This window comes from Macaca nemestrina, chromosome 3 (genome assembly GCF_043159975.1).
Source record: "Macaca nemestrina isolate mMacNem1 chromosome 3, mMacNem.hap1, whole genome shotgun sequence".
Taxonomy (NCBI): Eukaryota; Metazoa; Chordata; class Mammalia; order Primates; family Cercopithecidae; genus Macaca; species Macaca nemestrina.
This window is the reverse complement of record NC_092127.1, coordinates 170,705,516-170,728,692: the sequence shown is the minus strand read 5'-3', so window position 1 is coordinate 170,728,692 and position 23,177 is coordinate 170,705,516. Positions and strand designations below refer to the sequence as shown.

At 35.8% G+C, this 23,177-nt stretch overlaps 1 protein-coding gene across 5 annotated transcripts in view; it reads left to right on the top strand.

Moving 5' to 3' along the window:
* The window catches only part of LOC105487812 (stromal interaction molecule 2), a 167,174-nt gene that overhangs the window by 81,873 nt on the left and 62,124 nt on the right, over positions 1-23,177 (top strand). For all 5 annotated transcript variants that reach the window (XR_011621409.1, XM_011751422.2, XM_011751421.2 and 2 more), the window contains exon 3: positions 11,866-11,980. Coding sequence is in view for 4 of the 5 variants with exons in the window: in XM_011751422.2 (XP_011749724.1) it covers positions 11,866-11,980 (115 nt within the window). In the remaining variant the exon portion in view is untranslated. The remainder of the gene's footprint in view (positions 1-11,865; positions 11,981-23,177) is intronic.

The following is a 23,177-nucleotide window of genomic DNA, read 5'->3' as shown; positions in this document are numbered from 1 at the left end:
GGATTTGTGCTATGTGCCTTATATATAAAATTGTTGCATTTGTATATGATGTCATTTATGTTAGCTGGACATGCAAAAATCGTTATTTTTCTTCTGTTAGTATTAACGTGAAAAAAGTAAATGGAATATCCCAGAAACAGAACTGTCTATGTTTATGGTTAGCTTGAACCGTGGGCAAATATTGATGTTCTACCATGTTTCAGTTGTATAAAGATAGCATTGCAGGTTGTTGGCAATATTAAAGTTATTTCAATAAGTCATGCTTGAGTAATGAGTTAAGATTTAGAGAATGAAACTCAGTTCTGACCTTTCACCTTATATCAAAAATAAACTAGATATATTAAACAATTGATAAATGTGAAACTGTACCAAAATTAGAAGAAAATATAGGTGATTACTTAATAGAACTTGTTGGAACCTCTGATAAGAACCTGTCAGTTCCCTTAATGTAGTCTTATCAAACCTTGATTCTTTAATATTAGTAGTGGAGGAAGAATCTGATGAGAGGAACTGCTCAAGTCATAGCTTTGACTCTTACTTCCAGATATATTTCTTCTCTGTGTGAGGGGCCTCACTATTTGCTGCTGCAGTTGCCTGACTAGTTTGTGTGTGTGTGTGTGTGTGTGTACGCGCATGTGCGTGCACATGCTCTTGTGTGCTTGCACTTCTGTGCACTCTTTTTTTCTGATTTTCCGATGTCATATCCCTTTCCTTTTGCTTCCTACAAAACTGAAACAAATTTTGGATGACTTTATATCCCTTCATCTTTAGAAAAAGGGTGCATAGACTTAAAAATATGCAGTTGGATAATCTGGTTTATCATATCAGTTTACCAGTTTGGTTTCGTGGTTTCTTATAATTCTCTGTCTATTGCATTGTTTCCCTGTGTCAAAAACCATCTTTGCTTATTACTGGTCATTAAATGATTCCAGATCCTGTATACTAGACCTAAGAGATGGGGACTAGCAAGCTAGAGTTTTATTTGATTATATTTTAGGATGATTTTGGCTGCAAGTAATAGAATACCTGAATTCAAGTGGCTTGAACAATAGGAGTTTAATATTTAAAAATGCATTATCATAAGTCAGGGGCTAAATGGTTTTAAGGTTCGTACACAGGCTCAGTGATGTGTAGGTCTCTGTGTTAGCTTTTCTTTCTTTGGCTTTCTCCTCATGGTTGGACATGGCTGCAGTAGCTCCAAGTGTTGTATTCTCCTATGATAACATCAGAACTTAGGAGATTGGAGGGATGCTGTTCTTCTTTCATCTCTGTCTCTCTTGCTCTGTTTTATTAGAGAGGACACTGACAGATTCCCATATGTAAAATAAGTATGGAATAAACTGTTTACATGCGAAATACAAATAGTTAATATAAGTTTGAGAATTTATAATCTTAAAATTATAATAAATTCATATCAAAACATATTACATTTTATTTTTCAAATGGTACATATATAGAGATATATATATATATGATAAAGCTTGTGAAAATGTCTTGACGTAGGTACTCATAATACCAGTGTGGGGAGGGGGTGAAATTGGCCGGGCCGGGGCTCTCTTTCCTGATTATCTGCAGTCAGAGGTGTGGGACTTGGAGGAGGGGGCTGAGGCCACAGCCGCATCTTGATCAGGCTTTCTCCAGCCCTCCATCAGCCTCACCAGATCTCCATTCTTTGCTATGAGAGCCAACACATAAGACCCCGTCTCCCTGCTTGCCAGTCCTAGACCTGTTGGAGCATAAAGCCCTTCCTCCCCAGGTCTGAGTATGTGGGGCTCTGCTTTGGCACTGCCCCACAGACGCCACAGCCTCTTCATTCTGTTTCTGTTGTTTTGTTTATAACAACTATACTTTGCACACATGAAAATAAATAAAGTTGTTCCAGAAGGCAACTTGACTCTGTGTATCAAAAGCCTTATAATTGTATGTCTGTCTCTTTCTAAGAACCTATCCAAAGGAAATCAGAAGTTGGCAAAAATATATATACAGGGATCTTTCTTTATAATCAGGAAAATTTTTATATGCTGTAAACATTCCATAATAGGGATGTTGTAGGTGAAAAAAATTCCATTCTAGTTTACAAAAGCAAAAAGGAAATGTGTTGGGTCACATAGCTGAACAATCTAGAATTGTTCAGGTATGATTGGATTCTTGTGCTCGAACACCTGTCATCAAAATTCTGCCACTTTCTCTCAGCTTTGTTTTCTTTACTGGCCATATTCTCAGGCTCGTTCTCCCTGTGTATCTCTCAACAGCTCTAGGTCAAATCCTGCTAGTTTTCTGTGGCCACAGCAGAGAGAGCTTATTTTTTCCAGGTGTTCCAATGAAAGTGCTAAGTGGGATTCATATTGGTTCTAATTGTTTTGACATGGTCACATGCCTACCTCCAGCCCCTCCCTGTGGCCACAGGAACAGGGATAGTCTTATTGGCTAGGCTTCCTCAATTCAAACATACATCTCCACAGAGGGGAGGAACTGGGAGACTGTGACATGATTGTAAAAAGAAGTAGTGTTCAAAATGATGGCCTTGTATATGGCCAGGCACAGTGGCTTATGCCTGAAATCCTGGTATTTTTTGGGAGACTGAGTTGGGAGGATTGCTTGAACCCAAGAGTTCAAGACCAGCCTAGGCACATAGTGAGACGTTGTCTCTATAAAATTTTTTTTAACCCCTCCCGAAAACTTCATTTAATAAGGCAGTTTATTTTAGAATGTTTTCCACTAAAATTGCTTAAAATTAGAATGTTTTAGTGCTAAAAGAGGCAGTCTTTAGTATTCTGGAAATGCCTTCATTTTCTGACATTGTGGGATACATTACGTATTACTAATTCTATAGTTTTTTTTTTAAAAGAAAATTGTAATTAATATTGCAGTGGACATTACTAGTCTTGGGATTATTGGGTAACAAAGGGCTAGTGACTTCTCAGAAACCAAGTCTTTGGTTGATAGAAGATACTTGTTAGCTTCCTTGAGAAGTAAAAATGAGGAGAACTACAGAAAAATGAATATTCAGTGGTGATGATAGGTAAGGCACACCCTAGTGAACTGACACAGTACATACAATGTAGTCATTTTGTTTCTTTGTAGAAGATTATTTTTTCTTCAATCTTAATCTTCCAATCTCACTTTTTACGGATTTAGGATAGAATTGCTTTTCTTTTTATTTAGATAGTCTCTTATTTTTCCTTATCAATCCTATTACACAGTAAGTCTTGACAAATTAATTTTCATACATTATATTTTGAGTTTTATTAATATTATCTATATTTATAGTCAGAGTTATTCTCTGAATGCTGAGTGCCACAAAGCTTTCTCATGATTATCGGTGTCTGTGTTCATTCAAAATATTTCTAAAAGTAGCAACTCCAGAATTTACTTTGGCATAATCTGTTTTACGGTCTAAATTATTGACCTTTATTCTGTCTCACAGTCCTGTATGTATTTTAACATAGTTAAGTAGTAAAATTATTTTATTGGTGACTAAATGAACTATATAACTCATCATTAAAATGATAAGTACTAATATAAAGTTTGTTTTTCAGTAAAAACTATGTGTGGTTTATTATATTTATGTATAATGAAATAAAGGCCCTATAGTGGTTATGAAATTGGTATCCAGCTTCTCTTTCCAAAGAAAGTGGTAGTAACCTCTAATCTGTGCTTTAGGACAGTTCTGATACAGTTTTAGGTCTGCTTCCTGTGTCTCACTCTGAAATGCCTCCGTCTTGCTTCAGGGTCTTTATTGTTGAATTTGTGTATGTGTGTGTTAACTTAAGCAGGTGCTCACAGTTTAATGTGTAAATATTGTATTTCCTCCTTGGCTCCTCCTCTTATCTTCCTGACGGCCCATCCCATCCCCTGTTCATTATCGGTGTTACTGCTTGTGATTTTTCCCCTGTAGCATTCTTTATGTTCATAAAATCATATGTAAACATATACATATGATTTTTAAAATTTTTGCTTTATAAAAATATTAATCAAATTGAATACTTAAGATGTTTTGATGAAGAATATTTCTAAATTGCATTTTATAAATACAATATAGCTTTCTTTTAAGCGCTTATAGGTACTCACTAAACAGTGAAAGTAAGCATAACACACAGTATTCTCAGTGATGGATACTAGAAATAATTACCCGACCCTCCGTATAACACATAATCTTATCTGCAATATATTTCCACTGCTAGTGCTTTACAACTTAATTAGAGCTCTAGTATCAAAAAGAACCAGTGACAGCTATTTCATGTTTTAAGCATTCAGACTAATTGTAGTCTTTACGTTTTTATGACATGAAACAGCTTTCAGTTGATTCTGTTGAAATTAAAAGCTTCTTAAATATATAATTTTTGTCTTACTGTATTCTCTTATCTATAAAAGCTACATACCTATGGTACAATCTACACACTCCTGTTCTAGATATAAATTTTGATTTCTCTCTTAAACCATGAATTCAGATTGGAAGAAGCATTATGGCTTGAATGTGTTCCCCAAAATTTATGTGTTGGAAGCTTAATCCACAATGCAACAGTGTTGGGTGGTGGGGACTCATGAAAGGTGCTTAGACTATGGGGGGATTAGTGCCGCAATAAAAAGGGCCTGTGGGAGTGGGTGCTGTCTTATGCCCTTTAGCCTTCTGCTATATGAGGATGTAGTAAGAAGGCACTCACCAGATGATGCTGGTGCCTTGATTTGGACTTCCCAGCCTCCAGAACTGTGAGAAAAATAAACTTATGTTCTTTATAAATAATCAGCCAGTCTCAGTTATTCTGTTATAGCAGCACTAAATGGACTACGACAAGCTGTTCTTTTGAAAGAATGCCTCCTCTGGTGTTACCCTATGACTCTGGGATGCTTGATCCAGTTCTGTGTTCTTCGGAGTTACCAAGCAGCGCCTTGGTGGATCCAAGTAACATTAGGCTAGAAGTTAAGAGAGAGTATGAAAATGTACATTAGAAGCTTTTATAGGTTTGTTGTTCTTTTTTTTTAAAATGTATCAGATCAGCTGTCATAGCTTCTAATCAGCATGAAAAAAATTCCAGAGTGATCAAACTCAACTGATGTAATTTTATTAAATATCAGATAGCTATATTGTAAGCTTTTCTTTTTCATTAAGGGTAAATGGATATACCTGCTTTTACATTTTGCCCTGATGGTGTCGTAATTTGTCAAATGTTTCTTACTGGTGGGCAGTTTGAATAGTCATAAAATTTTTATTCATAATATTGCAATGAAAACTCTTGAACTTTTTATACAGTTACGTGAGCATTACTGTAGAATAAATTCTGAAAAGTAGAAATTCTTGGTTAAAGGCAATGAGCATTTAACATTTTAATTGATATTGCTAAAATTTGCCCCCCACAAAGGTTACACTGGTTTGTACTCCCACAGATGTATGAATGTGCCATTTCCCACACAAAGTCCCATCTTTTCAACTCAGGGAAACTGCCTGGCACTGTTGGGTTCCCTCTTCTTGCACCTTTTCCTAGAAATTCTCTCCAGGAACTCATTTAGGTCAGTCATACGGCACAGATCTCTCAGGAATCACTGTTCTTTGTTGCCTTGTGTTCAGTGTCTTGAAAACTGTTATTTGTATATTGTGTCTGTTTTTTAGTTGTTTTTTGAGGGCCCGGGGTTATGGTAAATCCGGTCCCTGTAACCTCATCTTTGCTGGAAATGCACATTCTGACTTATTAAATTTTAGCAAATAAAACACAGAAGGAGATTTTTTTCATTCGTTAAATCTGAAATGCTTACCCCTACTTAAAGTGAATATTAACATGAATATTAACATTAATTCCAATGACTTGCTATATATATTATTGATGTAATGGTGATTGGATATAATGTTAACTTACGTGATTGTGTGAGTATTGATCATGTCTAAGTAATGGATGGCAAGAAACACTCAAGTGGGTATTTAGGTATGCAGAGTTCTGGCATCAGAGGCCAAAGCCTAATGGTAGATTTTGGCTGGATCATGGTGGGAGGCGAAAGGACTTCTTACATGACGGCGGCAAGAGAAAATGAGGAAGATGCAAAAGCAGAAACCCCTGATAAGACCAAGACCATCAGATCTTGTGAGACTTACTACCACGAGAACAGTATGGGGGAATCAGCCCCATGATTCCAATTATCTCCCACCGGGTCCCTCCCACAACAGGTGGGAATTACGGGAGTACAATTCAAAATGAGATTTGGGTGGGGACACATCCAAACCATATCAGAGGATAAGATCAAGGTTATTAAAACAAGGAATGTCTTAGTAGTAACCTCTATCTGTATACAAATTACAGTGTCTTGGGTTGTGAGTCTCAATCAAGATTTGGTATTGCTGTTCTTTGTAGATTTAATTCTTAGATCAGTGATTATCAGCTGGTGTTTGTAGTACCTCACACTGTCTTCATTCATGTCCAGGAAATCATACAGAATATGCAAATCAAGGTAAAAATTCAGCTCATTATTTTGAAAAATAAATGATTTACAATAAAATTAAAATAGTTGACATTGAATATCGACTAATGTACCAAACACTTTTTTTTTGCACTTCATGTAAAATGAAGAACTTAATCCTCATAACCCTTTGAAGGTGACCATTTTGCAGCTGAGAATACTGAAGTACAGAGAGTCAAGTAACTTACTACAGTCATAAAACAAAAAGGAGATTTGGTATATCTGTGTAGTCTAGACCAAGTCTGTGCTCTCAAACACTGTGCTGTTTGATATAACAATTTTAAGATGAAGAAAGAAACATGGGCAGTTCATGCTTTATTAACATGTTGTCACATCTAAGAGTTTAGGAATCCGTGCATTTTTACGGAACATCCAGGTGAGCATGGTGGTGAAGAACTTAGACTTTAGAATTCTTTAAAATTACTTCCAGAATTGGGTCTCCTTTTGAATAGCTCTATGAAATAGAATACATTGCTGACTCTCTCTTAGCCTTAGTTTTTTCATCTTTAAAAGTGGCAATAGGCTGGGCATGGTGGCTCATGCCTGTAATCCCAGCACTTTGGGAGGCTGAGGCAGGCAGATCACAAGGTCAGGAGATCGAGACCATCCTGGCTAACACGGTGAAATCCCGTCTCTACTTAAAAAAAAAACAAATACAAAAAATTAGCTGGGTGTGGTGGCATGCACTTGTAATCCCAGCTACTCGGGAGGCTGAGGCAAGAGAATGGCCTGAACCCAGGAGGCGGAGCTTGCAGTGAGCCAAGATTGCACCACTGCACTCCAGCCTGGGCGACAGAGTGAGACTGTCTCAAAAAAAAAAAAAAAAAAAAAAAAGGGGGGGGGAATAATAGTGGTACTTTTCTTGTGGATTTTTTCCGCCGAGACATTATACTAAGCTAGTTTAGTAGTATTTTCAAGACCTTGCAATTGTTTATGAAGAACCCATCTGTTTTAACTGACTCACATATCAGACCTTGGACATTGTATTGTTTTGATGACAGGTGTCATTTGAGAAAGTCTGCTTACATTGTCAGTAAAGAAACTGTGGTTTTCTGCTCCATCCCTGTTATGTAGTTTGTTTCAGGATATCTGAAATGGGTGTATTGGGCAAACTTACATAAATGTCTGTTATTCCCCAAAACATGTATTAAACCTTCCAGTATAATCAGAGTGATGCTCATTTATTCATGTTTTAAACTTTGACAGTAACTCAACACCAACATATAAAAACCACTCAAAGTATTTTTGTCTAACACTTGCATACACTGTGTATGCATTTTAATTTAATCTTTGTAACCTTATATAGTAGGCAATTTTATTTTCCTCATTCTACAGAAGAGAAAAATGGGGCTAATGAGCAGTTAAGTGCTTGCAAATGTCTTATAGTAAGTAGTGGAGTCAAGTTTTGAGTATATGTCAGACTCAAGTCTGCATGCCTAACTGTGATGATAAATCACCTCTCCTGAGTATTGAGGTCTTAAAATTATGTATTTAAAAATAGAAGGGGAAACAGACTTATATCATGGAAATCAGGATAAAAATTGTGCAAAACAGGCCTCCCGAGGAATTAAAAGTAGAAAGTCACCAAGAACGGAGGCAGTTCTTTGTGCTATGTCTTTCCCTGTGGTCACCTCTGTTCTCTTTCATTATTTTCTCTTTCTGCATATTTATTGGCTTCCTCTGTTTGCCTTACCACCTAGCCCATCTTGTCTACTCATAAAATGGTACATTCAACATCAGTGTGTTTATCACCCTAAAAGTCCAGAGCTGTGGCCAAGTCGTCCAGTTTTTCATAATCTCAGTATAATTTCCTGTGAGGAGAATCCTGCCATCGTGGCATAGGCTCAAGGTTGTTTTCCTCTAGGTGAGGTGTCTGTCTATCCTTTGATCAGATAGCTGTGGCTGTGGATGGTAGATTGAGAGGGGGTGACTAGACACACACAGGGATGTACACTAATGCTGGTGCGTATTTGTGTGGGAAAAGGGTATGGCCTGAATAGAGCCCCAGAATGTGCCTATAATAACATATATCAAATTTTATTAAAGTGCTGTCGTAAAAATAACAGCACAAATACAACATTGAAGTTACAGGTGTGAGAAACTGAAATCAGTTTCTTATGTGAAAACTAACTTCCCCAAACTGGATATGTAAAGCATTACTTTCAGTGGTACTAGAAGAGTTTATTTAAAAGAATCGCCTGAGTGAATCTTTTAAAAAGAACATTTGTCATTTATTTGCTGAGCATTCCCTTATGTACCTTGTCAATTTAGGATTCCCTATAGTAGGTTTGCATGTAATTGGATGCATTTACCAGGGAACGCTACATTATTTGCCATACATTATTTGAAGACTCACTTCGTTGAATTTCAGATCCTATTTTCAGATTTCTCAATTCATGAATTGCAAATAAGAAGTATTTGCCTTTTGACAAATGAATACAAAGAAGGAATATTTGTCTTTTGTGTATGCATTTTCAGTTATTGGTGACTGTTTTTAAAATTTCTCTAGTTACCCTACTTCATTGCTAAAATGAGGAGGGATTTTTAACAAAGTTTTGGAAAAGTCTGAGCAGTCAGAATTAAATTTTTTTTCTTCTTTAGGATATTGGGAAAAGGTTCCATAGAACCTGATGATTTTTAGTGTTTTTGGTTCATTGAAACATTTTCCGAACAAAAATATTTCTAATTATACTGGTTTCTAGTCACATTCTGTGATCAGCATGTTGAAGATCTGTAAGATACAGATATACTTTTATTTCATGTGGTTTGTTATGAGTTATTGTGATATCCTGGAGTCATACTTCTCATTTTAAAACAGAAGTAGTTTTAGATGGTAATTCCAGGGAAAATACAATTCATTGTGTTTATTCAATTTTCACCCAACTTTCTTAGGAATAGATAGTTCTTTTATACCAGATGAGCTATGGGTATCTTCAAAAGCATAAAAAGCTTTAAAAAATCTTTTATTTTGTTAAGTAGTTTGGCATATATCCATAAACTCATTCCGGCTTTTCTAAAATGGTTACGTGGCTAGAATGCCACATCTAGTCATGTGGAAATTTGCTTATTTTCTGAAATATATTGATCCTGAAATCACAGAACTCCACATTTAGATTGTTTGTGTTCGTGTAGTGAGGATACTTTTTTAGGACATTGCCTTTAATATATATTACATAAATGAAACAGTTGCCATTTGTTACAACTGATTGGACCATTTCCAAGACAGATTTCCTCCCTGCTCAGTCCATTATTACGATTTTCAGTCTAGAATTTCTTTCCAGCTCTTGGACCTTTTCCAAGATAGAGACAATTTCTGAGCATCTCTTTGGTAGTGATTTTTCCAAGTGTCGCTGCTGGATTTTGAAGGTGTCAGTCAAGAAGAGTTGGATGACAGGAGGACTTGGAGCAATCAGGCAGCCCCCTTAAATGTAACTTAAGGCAGCATTTAGTATAAAGGAATAAGGCACTATTTAAAGAAGATAACAGATTACATAGATTTTTCAGATTAGTACTTTTCAAACTTTTGATGATGAGGGACCAGATTTTTAATTTCCAGTGTATATGTACAGGGTGGACAAGGTGAACATATTTATCACATGCTTGACCCAGATGCTGTGAAAGTGTTTTCTGATTGCCATAATGCTGACACTACTCTGCTGACCACATGTTCAACAGTGTTGTTGATCCTAGAACATTATTTCTTTATTTTGCTCCCAGGGTTGCTGAGCCTCAGAAAAGTTAAATGATTTGCTCAATATTATACAGCTGTTAAAATTTTCTTTTTCAGTTTCAGTAGAGAGCAACTCTACTCAGGCAGAATTTGGTCTTTTGTCTGAAGGTGATGTTCATTGCTAGTGTAAAAGTCAGAAAAATATGCCTGTGGCATTTTTAACTGTGGGGGAATTTTCAATTTCTGCATTGTAGACTCCTGAAATATTTTACATGATCTTACAGTTTTGGAACAATAGAAGAACAAAAAAGATACCACGTAAAATAATGAAACAAGAAAAATCAGAAATATTGAGGTAGAAAAAGCATAAACAATTTAAAAACTATTAGTTTCACATAATTAGAGTAATGGGTACATATGAGGAAAGTATCAAGAGATAAGGCCTAGAAGATTCTCAGAGATAAGGTTAGTAAATGGTGTTAAATCATAAAAAGAAGTTTGCTTTTTATTGTTAGACAATGGGAAACGGTTAAAAAAGTAATATAGAACAGGTTAGTTTTTAACGAAGATAATTTTAATGCTTTCTGTATTTTTTTTTAAGAGACAGGTTCTTGCCTTGTTGCCCAGGTTGGAGTGCAGTGGTGCAATCATAGCTCACTGCAGCCTCAAATTCCTGGGCTCAAGCAATTCTCCTGTCTCAGCCTATCTCTCTATATATTTTAAAGTAAGACTAATAGAAGGTATACTTCAGTGTTGTAAAGTATGCTTTAGCTCTAAACACCATAATCAAATGTCTTTGAATTAAAAGTAGTAGCTTAAAAAAGGTGGGAGACATAGAAATATGATGCAGTAATTGAGAAGATTGTTCTGTTTTCAAACATCCCTGTCACCAAGTATTTGGTAAAAATGAATGCAGTGATATTGAGGCAGTATATTATGCTGTTGAATATAACCAAATGGCTTGCTTTGGACTCTCAGCTCTGATATTCGTTATTTTTTCAATCTTGGGCAAATTGCTTAGCCTCTTTGGGCCTTGGTTTCTCATCTATAGAATGAAGAAAAATAATACTTTCCTTATAGGACTGTTGTAAAGTTAAATGACTTTCTCTGTATAGACAGATATACAGTGGTCCCTTGGTGTCTGTGGGGGATTAGTTTCAGGACTCCCTCTTACCCGTGGATACCAAAATCCATGGATACTTAAATCCCTTATATAAAATGTTACAGTATTTGGATATAACCTACAGACATCCTCCCATATACTTTAAATTGTCTCTAGATTACTTATAGTACTTAATACAGTGTAAATGCTATGTAAATAGTTGTTGTATTATATTGTTTAGGGAATAATGATTTTTAAAATTCTGTACATGTTCAATACAGACACAGCCATCCGTTTTCTCCCCTAATATTCTCAATCCCACGAATACTGAACCCACAGATATGGAGGGGGTGACTGTAGACATCTATTTGTTATATAACTTAGAATAATATCTGGTAAATAATAAACATTGAATTAAGTACTTTTACTGCTGCTGCTGGTGGTGGTGGTGGTATGATTAGTAGCAGAAGACATTTCATTAAATACATTTTACAAACATGTAAGAATAATATGACTACAATACCAAAAATTTACCAGTTACTGTTTGAAAATAGCCACCCACTGGATATCAGATTTTATTTTTTTCTCCAGTTATCAAGACTAAGGTAGTGAATTTATATTTATCTTAGTGTTTTCTCTTCTATAGTTCATCAGAGAAGATATGAAATATAAAGATGCTACTAATAAACACAGCCATCTGCACAGAGAAGATAAACATATAACAATTGAGGATTTGTGGAAACGATGGAAAACATCAGAAGGTAAGACTGCCTTCATGATCTGGCTCCCTCCCCTTCTGCACATCTAGCCTGCTTAGTTGTTGTTAACTCACTTATGCATATGTTTTTACCAAAAAAATCAAAATAACATTTTTGTGAGGATATTTAAATTTTAGTAAATAATTTTCCCTTCTTGTTTTTGAAAGATGATTTTTGTCTTTCTGAGAGTTACTAAGCATCAGGCTGTTCTCATATAATTATGGCAGAATAAATAAGATAATGGATGTCTGAGAGCCTAAAGTTGTAAAGCATTATTTCAGCTATTACATGACATTATTATAAAAGGTTTAGCAAATAAATATACGGAAACACAAAGTTTTCTTTTTAGTTGTGGAGAATAGTTCCTAATGTTTTTAGGAGGCTATTACCGTTCAGCTTTTTCTTAAGTAAATCCTTTATGACGTCTCGTAATAGTTGCATGATAAAATTGGATAATTGGTATTTTATTCCCTTTTCTACTGTGAAGTTCTCAAGCTGTATTATGGACAGTAATTGTTTAGTACAAGAAAAGTCTGTGATCTAAAAATCTCAGCTTGGTTCCTAATACTAGGCAGTTACTAAAATAAAAAAAAAATTTTACAAGTCCACTAAGCTTACAAAATTTTTTTGCGGTAACTCAACTAAAATTCCTTCTTTCTAATGCTTCTGTTCTTTCATGAAAGTCAGCAATTATATTGTAAGCATATGTTTTTCTCTGAATAATTAAATAAAATTAAAGGGACAGATTACCAATTAAGAGTGTAAAGAAATAATAAAGTTTACTTGAGTCATTATGATAACATTTAAAAGTGGGAAAATAAAACTGTCCCACCAATGCTCAGTGTTTTTCTTAGTGTAAAAGATGGTAGATAGCTTGCTTACATGTTTTTCTGTTGAAATATACTTGGGTTAGGGGAAGAAAGAAGAAACAATTAAGGACTTAAAAGAAAAATATATAGACTTAAAAAACCTCTCCATTTCTCTTCCCTACACCATTTAAAAATAACATGAGCTTGGATAGGAATAGGAATAAACAAATACCAGTTTCATGAAGAAAAGTGAAAATGGTGGGGAACTCAGCAACAAACTTACCTTATTGACATGATATGACTCAGCAATCCATAGATACTAAGAAGGGAGGTGGAGATCCATTACAGAGTCTATTGCTATTAGTATTTTTTTAAGGATTAAAATATGTAATACATTGATTGGAACCCACTTGACTATGTTTGAATGAAGAAAATAAATATTTGACCACTTAGCTTTGTACTACCTTTATTCAGCCACCATCATCTCTTGCCTGGATAATTGTGGCAGCCTAATTCATCTCCCTGCATTTGTGCTCTGCTGTAGTCTCTTGTTCACCTACCAGAGTACTCTAAAATGTAAATTAGATCTGCCCATTACTCTGTAGTAGCTCAGAGTAATAGTCCAAATCTTTACAAAGACCTGTAAGCCTCTACATGTTCTGCCTTCTACTTCCACCTCTCTCTCATCTCTTACCTCTTCTATTCCATCCATCTCTCTTGCTCACTGTGCTCCATTCATTCTGGACCTGTTGCTATTCCACAAATGCAGGAATGCACACTTCCTCGTGGCTAATTCCATCACCTCCTTTGTTGAAGTCTTTATCAAGGGCTATGCTCTCAGTGAAACCTCTCTGGCCACCCTGTTTAACATTGCTAACCTCCCCTTTTACTCATTTTTTTTTTTTTTTTTCTGGTACTCTTGATCTTTCTTACTCAGCTTCACACTTTCCTTTTCCCCTATCATGTATCACCTTCTAAGATACTATATAATTGGCTTATTCATTATATATATATCTCCCTTCTCTCTCTGCCTCACCCCCAAGAATGTAAGTTTTATAGAGCAGGGGAACTTGGTGTGTTTTGTTTATTAATGTATCCTAAATAAAGAGGACTCTATTCTTTTTATTTATTTATTTATTTATTTATTTATTATTATACTTTAAGTTGTAGGGTACATGTGCATAACGTGCAGGTTTGTTACATATGTATACTTGTGCCATGTTGGTGTGCTGCACCCATCAACTCGTCATTTACATCAGGTATAACTCCCAATGCAATCCCTCCCCCTCCCACCTCCCCATGATAGACCCCGGTGTGTGATGTTCCCCTCCCTGAGTCCAAGTGATCTCATTGTTCAGTTCCCACCTATGAGTGAGAACATGCGGTGTTTGGTTTTCTGTTCTTGTGATAGTTTGCTAAGAATGCTGCATCCATGTCCCTACAAAGGACACAAACTCATCATTTTTTATGGCTGCATAGTATTCCATGGTGTATATGTGCCACATTTTCTTAATCCAGTCTGTCACTGATGGACATTTGGGTTGATTCCAAGTCTTTGCTATTGTGAATAGTGCTGCAATAAACATACGTGTGCATGTGTCTTTATAGCAGCATAATTTATAATCCTTTGGGTATATACCCAGTAATGGGATGGCTGGGTCATATGGTACATCTAGTTCTAGATCTTTGAGGAATCGCCATACTGTTTTCCATAATGGTTGAACTAGTTTACAATCCCACCAACAGTGCAAAAGTGTTCCTATTTCTCCACATCCTCTCCAGCACCTGTTGTTTCCTGACTTTTTAATGATCGCCAATCTAACTGGTGTGAGATGGTATCTCATTGTGGTTTTGATTTGCATTTCTCTGATGGCCAGTGATGATGAGCATTTTTTCATGTGTCTGTTGGCTGTATGAATGTCTTCTTTTGAGAAATGTCTGTTCATATCCTTTGCCCACTTTTTGATGGGGTTGTTTGTTTTTTTCTTGTAAATTTGTTTGAGTTCTTTGTAGGTTCTGGATATTAGCCCTTTGTCAGATGAGTAGATTGCAAAAATTTTCTCCCATTCTGTAGGTTGCCTGTTCACTCTGATGGTAGTTTCTTTTGCTGTGCAGAAGCTCTTTAGTTTAATGAGATCCCATTTGTCAATTTTGGCTTTTGCTGCCGTTGCTTTTGGTGTTTTAGACATGAAGTCTTTGCCCATGCCTATGTCCTGAATGGTACTACCTAGGTTTTCCTCTAGGATTTTTATGGTATTAGGTCTAACATTTAAGTCTCTAATCCCTCTTGAATTAATTTTCGTATAAGGAGTGAGGAAAGGATCCAGTTTCAGCTTTCTACTTCTGGCTAGCCAATTTTCCCAGCACCATTTATTTATCAGTTAGGAAAAGAAGAAGTCAAATTGTCCCTGTTTGCAGATGACATGATTGTATATTTAGAAAACCCCATTGTCTCAGCCCAAATCTCCTTAAGCTGATAAGCAACTTCAGCAAAGTCTCAGGATACAAAATTAATGTGCAAAAATCACAAGCATTCTTATACACCAGTAACAGACAAACAGAGAGCCAAATCAGGAGTGAACTCCCATTCACAATTGCTTCAAAGAGAATAAAATACCTAGGAATCCAACTTACTAGGGATGTAAAGGACCTCTTCAAGGAGAACTACAAACCCCTGCTCAGTGAAATTAAAGAGGACACAAACAAATGGAAGAACATACCATGCTCATGGATAGGAAGAATCAATATCGTGAAAATGGCCATACCGCCCAAGGTAATTTATAGATTCAATGCCATCCCCATCAAGTTACCAATGAGTTTCTTCACAGAATTGGAAAAAACTGCTTTAAAGTTCATATGGAACCAAAAAAAGAGCCCGCATCTCCAAGACAATCCTAAGTCAAAAGAACAAAGCTGGAGGCATCACGCTACCTGACTTCAAACTATACTACAAGGCTACAGTAACCAAAACAGCATGGTACTGGTACCAAAACAGAGATATAGACCAATGGAACAGAACAGAGTCCTCAGAAATAATACCACACATCTATAGCCATCTGATCTTTGACAAACCTGAGAGAAACAAGAAATGGGGAAAGGATTCCCTATTTAATAAGAGGACTCTATTCTTAAACTCCTTTTTGTTTTCCCACCCTAGTGACTTTGGTGAGATCTTTTGTGATCTATGAGAATGTTTGTTTGCTTGTTTTTTTTATTTTTCATTTTTTATTTTAACCTAAGGCCTTTTCAAGCTGAATGACCTCTTAAACCTTTTTCCCTAGGTTTTCACCTTAATCCGAGATCTGAGCATTATGATAATGAGGGATTTCCCCAGTTCAAACAGTTGGCCTAAGTTATCTCCTCTCTGCTTCCTTTTCTCTAAGCCCCAGTTGGCTATATAACCTTACAGAGCCTGGGAAAAGTAGTCTCAGGACTCCTACTAATGCAGCTGTATGGGATGAGAGAGAGAGGAGTCAAGTAATAATAAACTTTCACTAGAAGTTTTATAATGACCTAGTTGATTTTTCTCAACCCATATCAGACTCTATTTATTAAAGGGGTTATGTAAGGGTTGGGCATTGTTGCTATAGCACTGATTTTTAGAACACTCAGGATCCAGGAGGAGTCCCAGGGACAGGGCATGTTGAGTGTGCAGGGCTCTGCTTTTATCTGTTATATTTAGTTTCTGTTTAAAATTTATCTTGAGAAACGAAAAGTAGTTCTTCTGAAAAAGTTTGAAAACTACTGAAGTAGAGATTAGAATGTACACCTAACAATAACAGGTAATTCAACGTTGTTTACTTGAATATATACAAAAACGTATGGGTGTGTATGTATATAACACACACATACACACATGTGCAAATATATGCATTCATTCTTTGCTCATCATTGTTGTGTCTCCCGTGCCTAGTGCAGTGCATTCACTTAGTGTTCAATAGTGAATATTCACTTTGATATTCAGTAAATCATTGTTGAATGAATGAAAGTGTAATGCCTGATAAGTATTGGATGCTCAGTAATTCAGTTGGTCAAATGTTTTGAGTACAGGCGTTTCTGTTATAAGACATTACGTGCATTTCTTTAAAATTTTTGTTTTTTAAAATTATGAACTTAAAAATGACAGTTTAGGGGAAAAATGGGACTGAAGGAGACTATTCAAAACCTTGTTAGCTATAGCATTAACAGTAGTAATAAAAATACTAGTACAGGCCAGGTGCGGTGGCTCATGCCTGTAATCCCAGCACTTTGGGAGGCCGAGGCGAGCAGATCACCTGAGGTCAGGAGTTCAAGACCAGCCTGGCCAACATGGCAAAACCCTGTCTCTACTAAAAATACAAAAATTAACTAGACTTGGTGGCACGCTCCTGTAATCCCAGCTGCTAGGGAGGCTGAGGCAGCAGAATCACTTGAACCCGGGAGTGTGCTACTGCACTCCATCTCAAAAAACATATGTATATACTAGTACCACTAAAAAGAATTTTAAATTCCTAATCAATACATACTATATAGTAGATGGAGGAATTTACATTAAAAATAATGAAGATAACTTTATAGAAAGATGGATGGGGCGTTCTAGTAGAGTTGAGGTTGCTAAAAAATGAAGACAAGGGCGAAGTGCATGAAGGTGAGAACCGAGCAACAAGCATTTCCAAGACAGAGGCTCTGGCCAAATTGAGCAAAGGTGAAGAAGGAGGGTAAGTGGAAGCTCCTGTTTGTAGCTTGCTGTATTGGCAGTTAGTATACTTTGCATCCATTTGATATTACTTGGTGATGTGAAATGAAACCGTGTTTGGAAAAGTCACATATGAGATGATACGACTTTTGCATTGACGTGACCCCTGATTACTAGTGGCACATAAACTAATTCATGTTACAGAAGCACATGCAGCAAAATAGACTGTATCTATTAGGTGCTAAACGAGCATTGCATTGGATCCTGGGGATTAATGATGAGTTAAACATGGATCTGGGGTATACAGAGCAAATTGCTGAGTAGGAAAGACAAAGAAAAAAATAATTACACTATAAGGTGATATGTACAATAATAGCAGTAAATTTAGGGTATGGAGGTAGCTCACCGGAGGGAGTGATTAGTTCACTATTATACACAGAAGGTAGCGTTTGGGATGGGCTCTGAAGGTTGACCCAGGAGTTCTAGAAGGAGACAAGAAGTAGAACATAAATGGTAGCTCCTCCATGGCATCTTTTTCTTTTTTTCTTGAAATATACAGGGTCTTGCTCTGTCACCCAGGCCAGAGTGCAGTGGTGTGATCATACCTCACTGCAGTCTCAAATTCCTGGGCTCAAGTGAACCACTGGAGTAGTTGAGACTGTCGGCGTGCACCACCACGCCTGGCTTATTTTTTGTTTTTTGTTGGGATGAGATCTTACTATGTTGCCCAGTCTGGTTTCCAGCTCCTGGTCTCAAGCAGCCCTCCTGTCTTGGCCTCCTAAAGCACTAGGATTACAGATGGGAGTCACCACACCCAGCCTCCTTCTTTAGTTACCTGAAAATTTGCTAGAAGTGAAAGTGGAGGTGGCATGCTATAGGGAGTATGTAGGCTTTCAAACTGTAACGCTTTAAATTCTGGCTCTTCTATTTATGAACAGTGAGACATTGGACAGATTTTGAAAATTCACTTATAAAATGTAATTCTTGTGTGACATAAATGAGTAATGTAGTAAAAGTACCTGGTGTAATTTCTGGCAGCACCTGTTAGGCACTTAGTAAAGGTTGATTCTCTCATTCAGTAATAATGCGAAATAAACTGAAAAATTCAGCCATATTCAAAGTTTTATACTGTTTTTGACTTGGTCTCACAATATTTATAAAATGAACAGACTAAGCTATATATGTACCATCATTGTGTGCAAACTCTGGACAGTGAAATGTACCCAAAATCTTTCTGGAATGTTGTCAACTGCGGAAAAGTAAAATTACTTTATGCAGAAGTTGATCCTGACCTCAAATAGAATTTCAACAGTGTCTTTAATGCTGTGTGTGTGTGTGTGTGTGTGTGTGTGTGTGTGTGTGTGTGTGTAGAGAGAATGCTTGGTCAAGTTGCATATGGCAACTGTCTAATGCAAATGAAAGCCATTTAAAAACTAGTATTAGATTTCAGATAGATTTTGATAATAAACTAGATACGTTGTGAGAATTACTGAATGTACTTAAATAGTAGCCAGATACCTAATGCAGGAAAATATAGATAGAAAATTATTGGTTATATACAAGATTTAGGAACTGTAATAGATAAAAAACTGATTAAGTAATATACTGTTTTTAAAATGAAAAGTCACTGGGTTAGTTATTATAACATGTGACAAGCATGAGGTAATCTTTCCATCCTGTTCAGCACAAATCTTAACCTACCTAAGGTCGCTGTTTAATTTTGGGCTTTACAAATTGAATTGACATTTGGAAATTTAAGAGAATATTTATTTATTTATTTTTAAGGATTAAAAATTCAAAGGAACTGAAATAGTCTGAGAGAAGAAAGATACAGGCACTTAATAATGGTTATTTTCAAGAGTACCTAAAGGCTAGCCAGAGATTAAATGACCAAGAGTATTTTCTTTTTGTTTAGGACAGCAAAAATATAAATATTTTATAAAAGAAAATATAAAGAAAAAAAATTCTGACCATGGATATAAAATTCCTAAAAGTAAGGGAAGTTAAAATATTTTAAAAATATATAGAACCTTTATATCCATAAGATTTTTCTTCTGGATGTGAAAGTATAAAGGGATTTCTAAGTGTTGATAAAATCCAGCAGCTCTTTAAAGTGTATGATGTTGGTTACAATGAGACTGGAATAAAAAAAAACTGTAAATAGAAAAGTGTGTATTGTTTAACATTATCAGAAGAGTAACTCAAAACATAAGCTTTGCAGATAATAAGGTAGGTAGTGTTACCTTTGTGGCATCCATCAACAAAATATTTATTTGTATATTTACAACATGCATCACACTCATTAGTAGAAAATAAGGAAGTGTGAGAGACAACCTTTCTCCTCCAGGAGCTTAACAATGTTTTGCATGTATGCAGATGAAATGTTAAATAGCAATTCAAGAAGGTTTGATTAAATACTATGTAAATGACATGATTGTAGGAATCTAAGAGAATGGACAGATTTATTACAGGGAAGGCTTCATTAGGGAGATGGTTCTTCAACAGGACTTTGAAAGATAAAATTTTCATAGAAATAAGAAAGAGGGATATACAAGTTAGCACATTAAAATGAGTCTAGATGTAAATGCTAAATCCTTCAATAAGCATAATTTATACAAGAGATAATACATTTTTAGTGTATGTGAGATAATAATAAACACTTAAAATTTTGTCATTTGCTCTTAACCTGTAGTGTGTAACCATCTTGTGTCTTAGTTCTGTCATCTGTTAAATGGGAGTAAAAGTTGTCTACTGCATAGTAAGTGATGAACAGATATCTGTTATTACTGTTTTTGTAAGGTAAATCTGACCATGGCACATTTATGGGATATTGCAGACTCATATTGCTGGAAGAGGCAGCTGAGTTGGAGAATACTGGGAGATTGGGTCAGAAAAAGAGACCAGACTATAGTGAGTCTCTGTGTAAATCTGATGAGCAGCTCCAAGAGTGGCAAGTATGATTCCACTCATATTCCAGTGCTTACCAATCCATAGTGATTCCCTGGAGCACTGTATTAAGGAAGCTTGGTCTGTATCTGTCTTGATAGCAAAAAAGGATATTATTTTAGCAATTATCTATTAGCAATATTTTACTGTGTGGGAGGCGGTAGTGTACTTTAGCGTTTTATCATCATTGTAAGAGCTACTATAGCTTCTTGCTTTAGAAGGCCTGGTAATGTAGAAGAGTTATAAAAAGACAAATTCACTGTTGGCAGAAACATTAGCATTGAGTTGAATATAATGTGGCTTTGAGTGGGAAGAATGAAACGTGAATTCTGAGCAGTGTCTTAAAGGAAGATTTGGATTGATTAACTTTTCCCTTGTGTTTAGAATGAATTCCAGTTTTTTTCTCCCTGTGATTTTTGGATCCACTGGGCTTGGAGGGGAGTTTATTTAACTGATTCACACAGGAAAAATTTTTTAGTAAATACTTATTATGAGAAAGTCCTTGTCCTAGGTTCAAAAGATACACAGATGAAGAATATGTTCTCTGTCCTCCACCTGTCTACAGTCCGTTGGAGAAAGATCTTTTAACAAGTAATTAAGGGATGTGCTACTGAGATGATGTAGAAGGCACTGTGAGATAAGAAGAAGAAAACATGTCCATCCACCTGCAGAAGTAAAGCCAGACGAGCTGCATCAAGGGACATTTACTTTTCCTCTCTTGTCACCCCTTCAGTGAGAGACATTGTGCTAGATTAATAGCTAGGAGGATAATTGTACTTAATATAGCACATTGAAAAAACTCAAGGCTGTTAATATGCTACAAATACCTGTGCTATTTTAGTAAATCAGGTTTTAACACTTTTCAGCTTTCCTACAGTGCTTTTATCTTTAGGAGAAGCTCTTGTTATAGCCACAGTGGAGGGATTGAGTTTTAATTGTTCACAGAAAGGAGCTTATGCAAGGGAAGGCCCATTCTTGAGGTAGAGTGTAGTTTCAAAATAACAGATGTCATCATTTCTACCACTAACAAAAGGTCTTTAATAGTCCAAGTTTCTTCTGTGAAGAGAATAGGTGACACCAGTATGTTGCTCATTCGCTCTGTCAACCAACATTTAAGGGATTTTAACATGGGTTTGCTAGAAAAATAGTGTAAGTCTTTCTTGATTAATTTACAAATTTGGCGAACACTGTTCTGTATTAATCATTAGTTAGAATGGATTTTTGTACTTCGTACAGAGTTTCCGCCCTTTTCCCTTTATTATCAAATAGCTTTCTTTTTATCATAATATTATCCAAATGAGTTCAGAGCACTCACAGTAAGTTGCTGATTGCTCTTAATCATGATCTTATGTTGCCTTTTTAGTTTCTATTCCCTTCACTTCAAATCTACCCATCAGGGCTATTTCGGTTTTATTAATTTTTCTCTTTTTCTCTTTCTCTTTCTGTTTTATTATTGTCAGCTCTTCCTCTTTTACTTAAGTACACTTGAGTTTTGGAGATTTTGGATCATTGCATATACTGATTTGCTGGGATTAATTCTGTCTTTTTAGTTTGTGGAAGATACTTAACTTTGAGACAATCCTGCCTGCTTTACATAGATTGTTCTTGGTTTTATTCTGAAATAGAGACTCCCTCAGAAGAAGATGCAGAGTTACCTATCACATCTCTCTGTCCTGTAGAAAACTTGAGAATTCTATTCTGTAGGAACACGTGAAATAAATGTTTTGAGCCTTGTTTTTTCTCACATAACAAGTTTTCCAGTATATAATTCAACATATGAAGCTTTTCTTGTGATTTAAGGAGGTACTATTCTAAGATTGTTGGTGAGTTTGCCTTATGGTTTTCTATACACCTGAATTATTCTACATTTCTTCTCTGCTATGTTCACAGACTCAAGGGATACCTCAAGGTTGGAGTACAGTAACAGAACCTTCTGCAGAAGGTAAAAATGAGGGCTGTCCACTTTTCACTGTGATGGACTATCTAGAAAACAGTAGCCTTTTTTGGACATCATATTGTCCTTTCTACCCTTTTCCTGGTAGTTGGAAAACAGTTGCATATGCATATGTGTTACATTTTCCTTTATCTGTCTTTGTTTTGGGAAAGGGGTGGGAAGGAGGGACTCAGGAAATAGTTTTAGATTTTCAAATATATGTTATTGCAGGAGAGTCACTATATTAAATTCTACTTTATGTGGAACAAATATTTTATTCCCACTGCTTTTGAATAAAGGACTTGTTTGTTGAGTATGACATTGTCTTCAAAGATGGTCAGTTAAATTTTTTTTTCTTTTCAGACAAATCTTATGCTTACTTGAGTCTTTTCCCCCCATTTAACTGAATGTTACTTAGCATTTTAGTAGCGACTGTAATAGAAATAATGTAAATTACAAATATTAATACAATGAAAACTAAAACTTTCCAAGGTATTAGCCAGCCCTTTCAATTTGAATATGACCTTTGCTCTTTCTAAAAATTCTAAACATTTCTATGATTCTGATATGTGTATTTATGTATATATGACATATATAAATATATAGCTCAGGGGAAATGAATAATAAAAAATAGAATAAATCACTTAGCATGTTTTTGTATCTTAAAAACCGTTTCACTCTCTGGATGGTTACTCTGCATAGAATAGAACTAATAAAGCTTGTATCTTTCTATCTTTCTCATCTCATCTGGTTTTATATTTTAAAGATAAGAACCTCTTCAATAAAAGGTCCTCAGTAAGCATTCTTCCAACCCTTGGATAATCTTCTGTTTCTCCC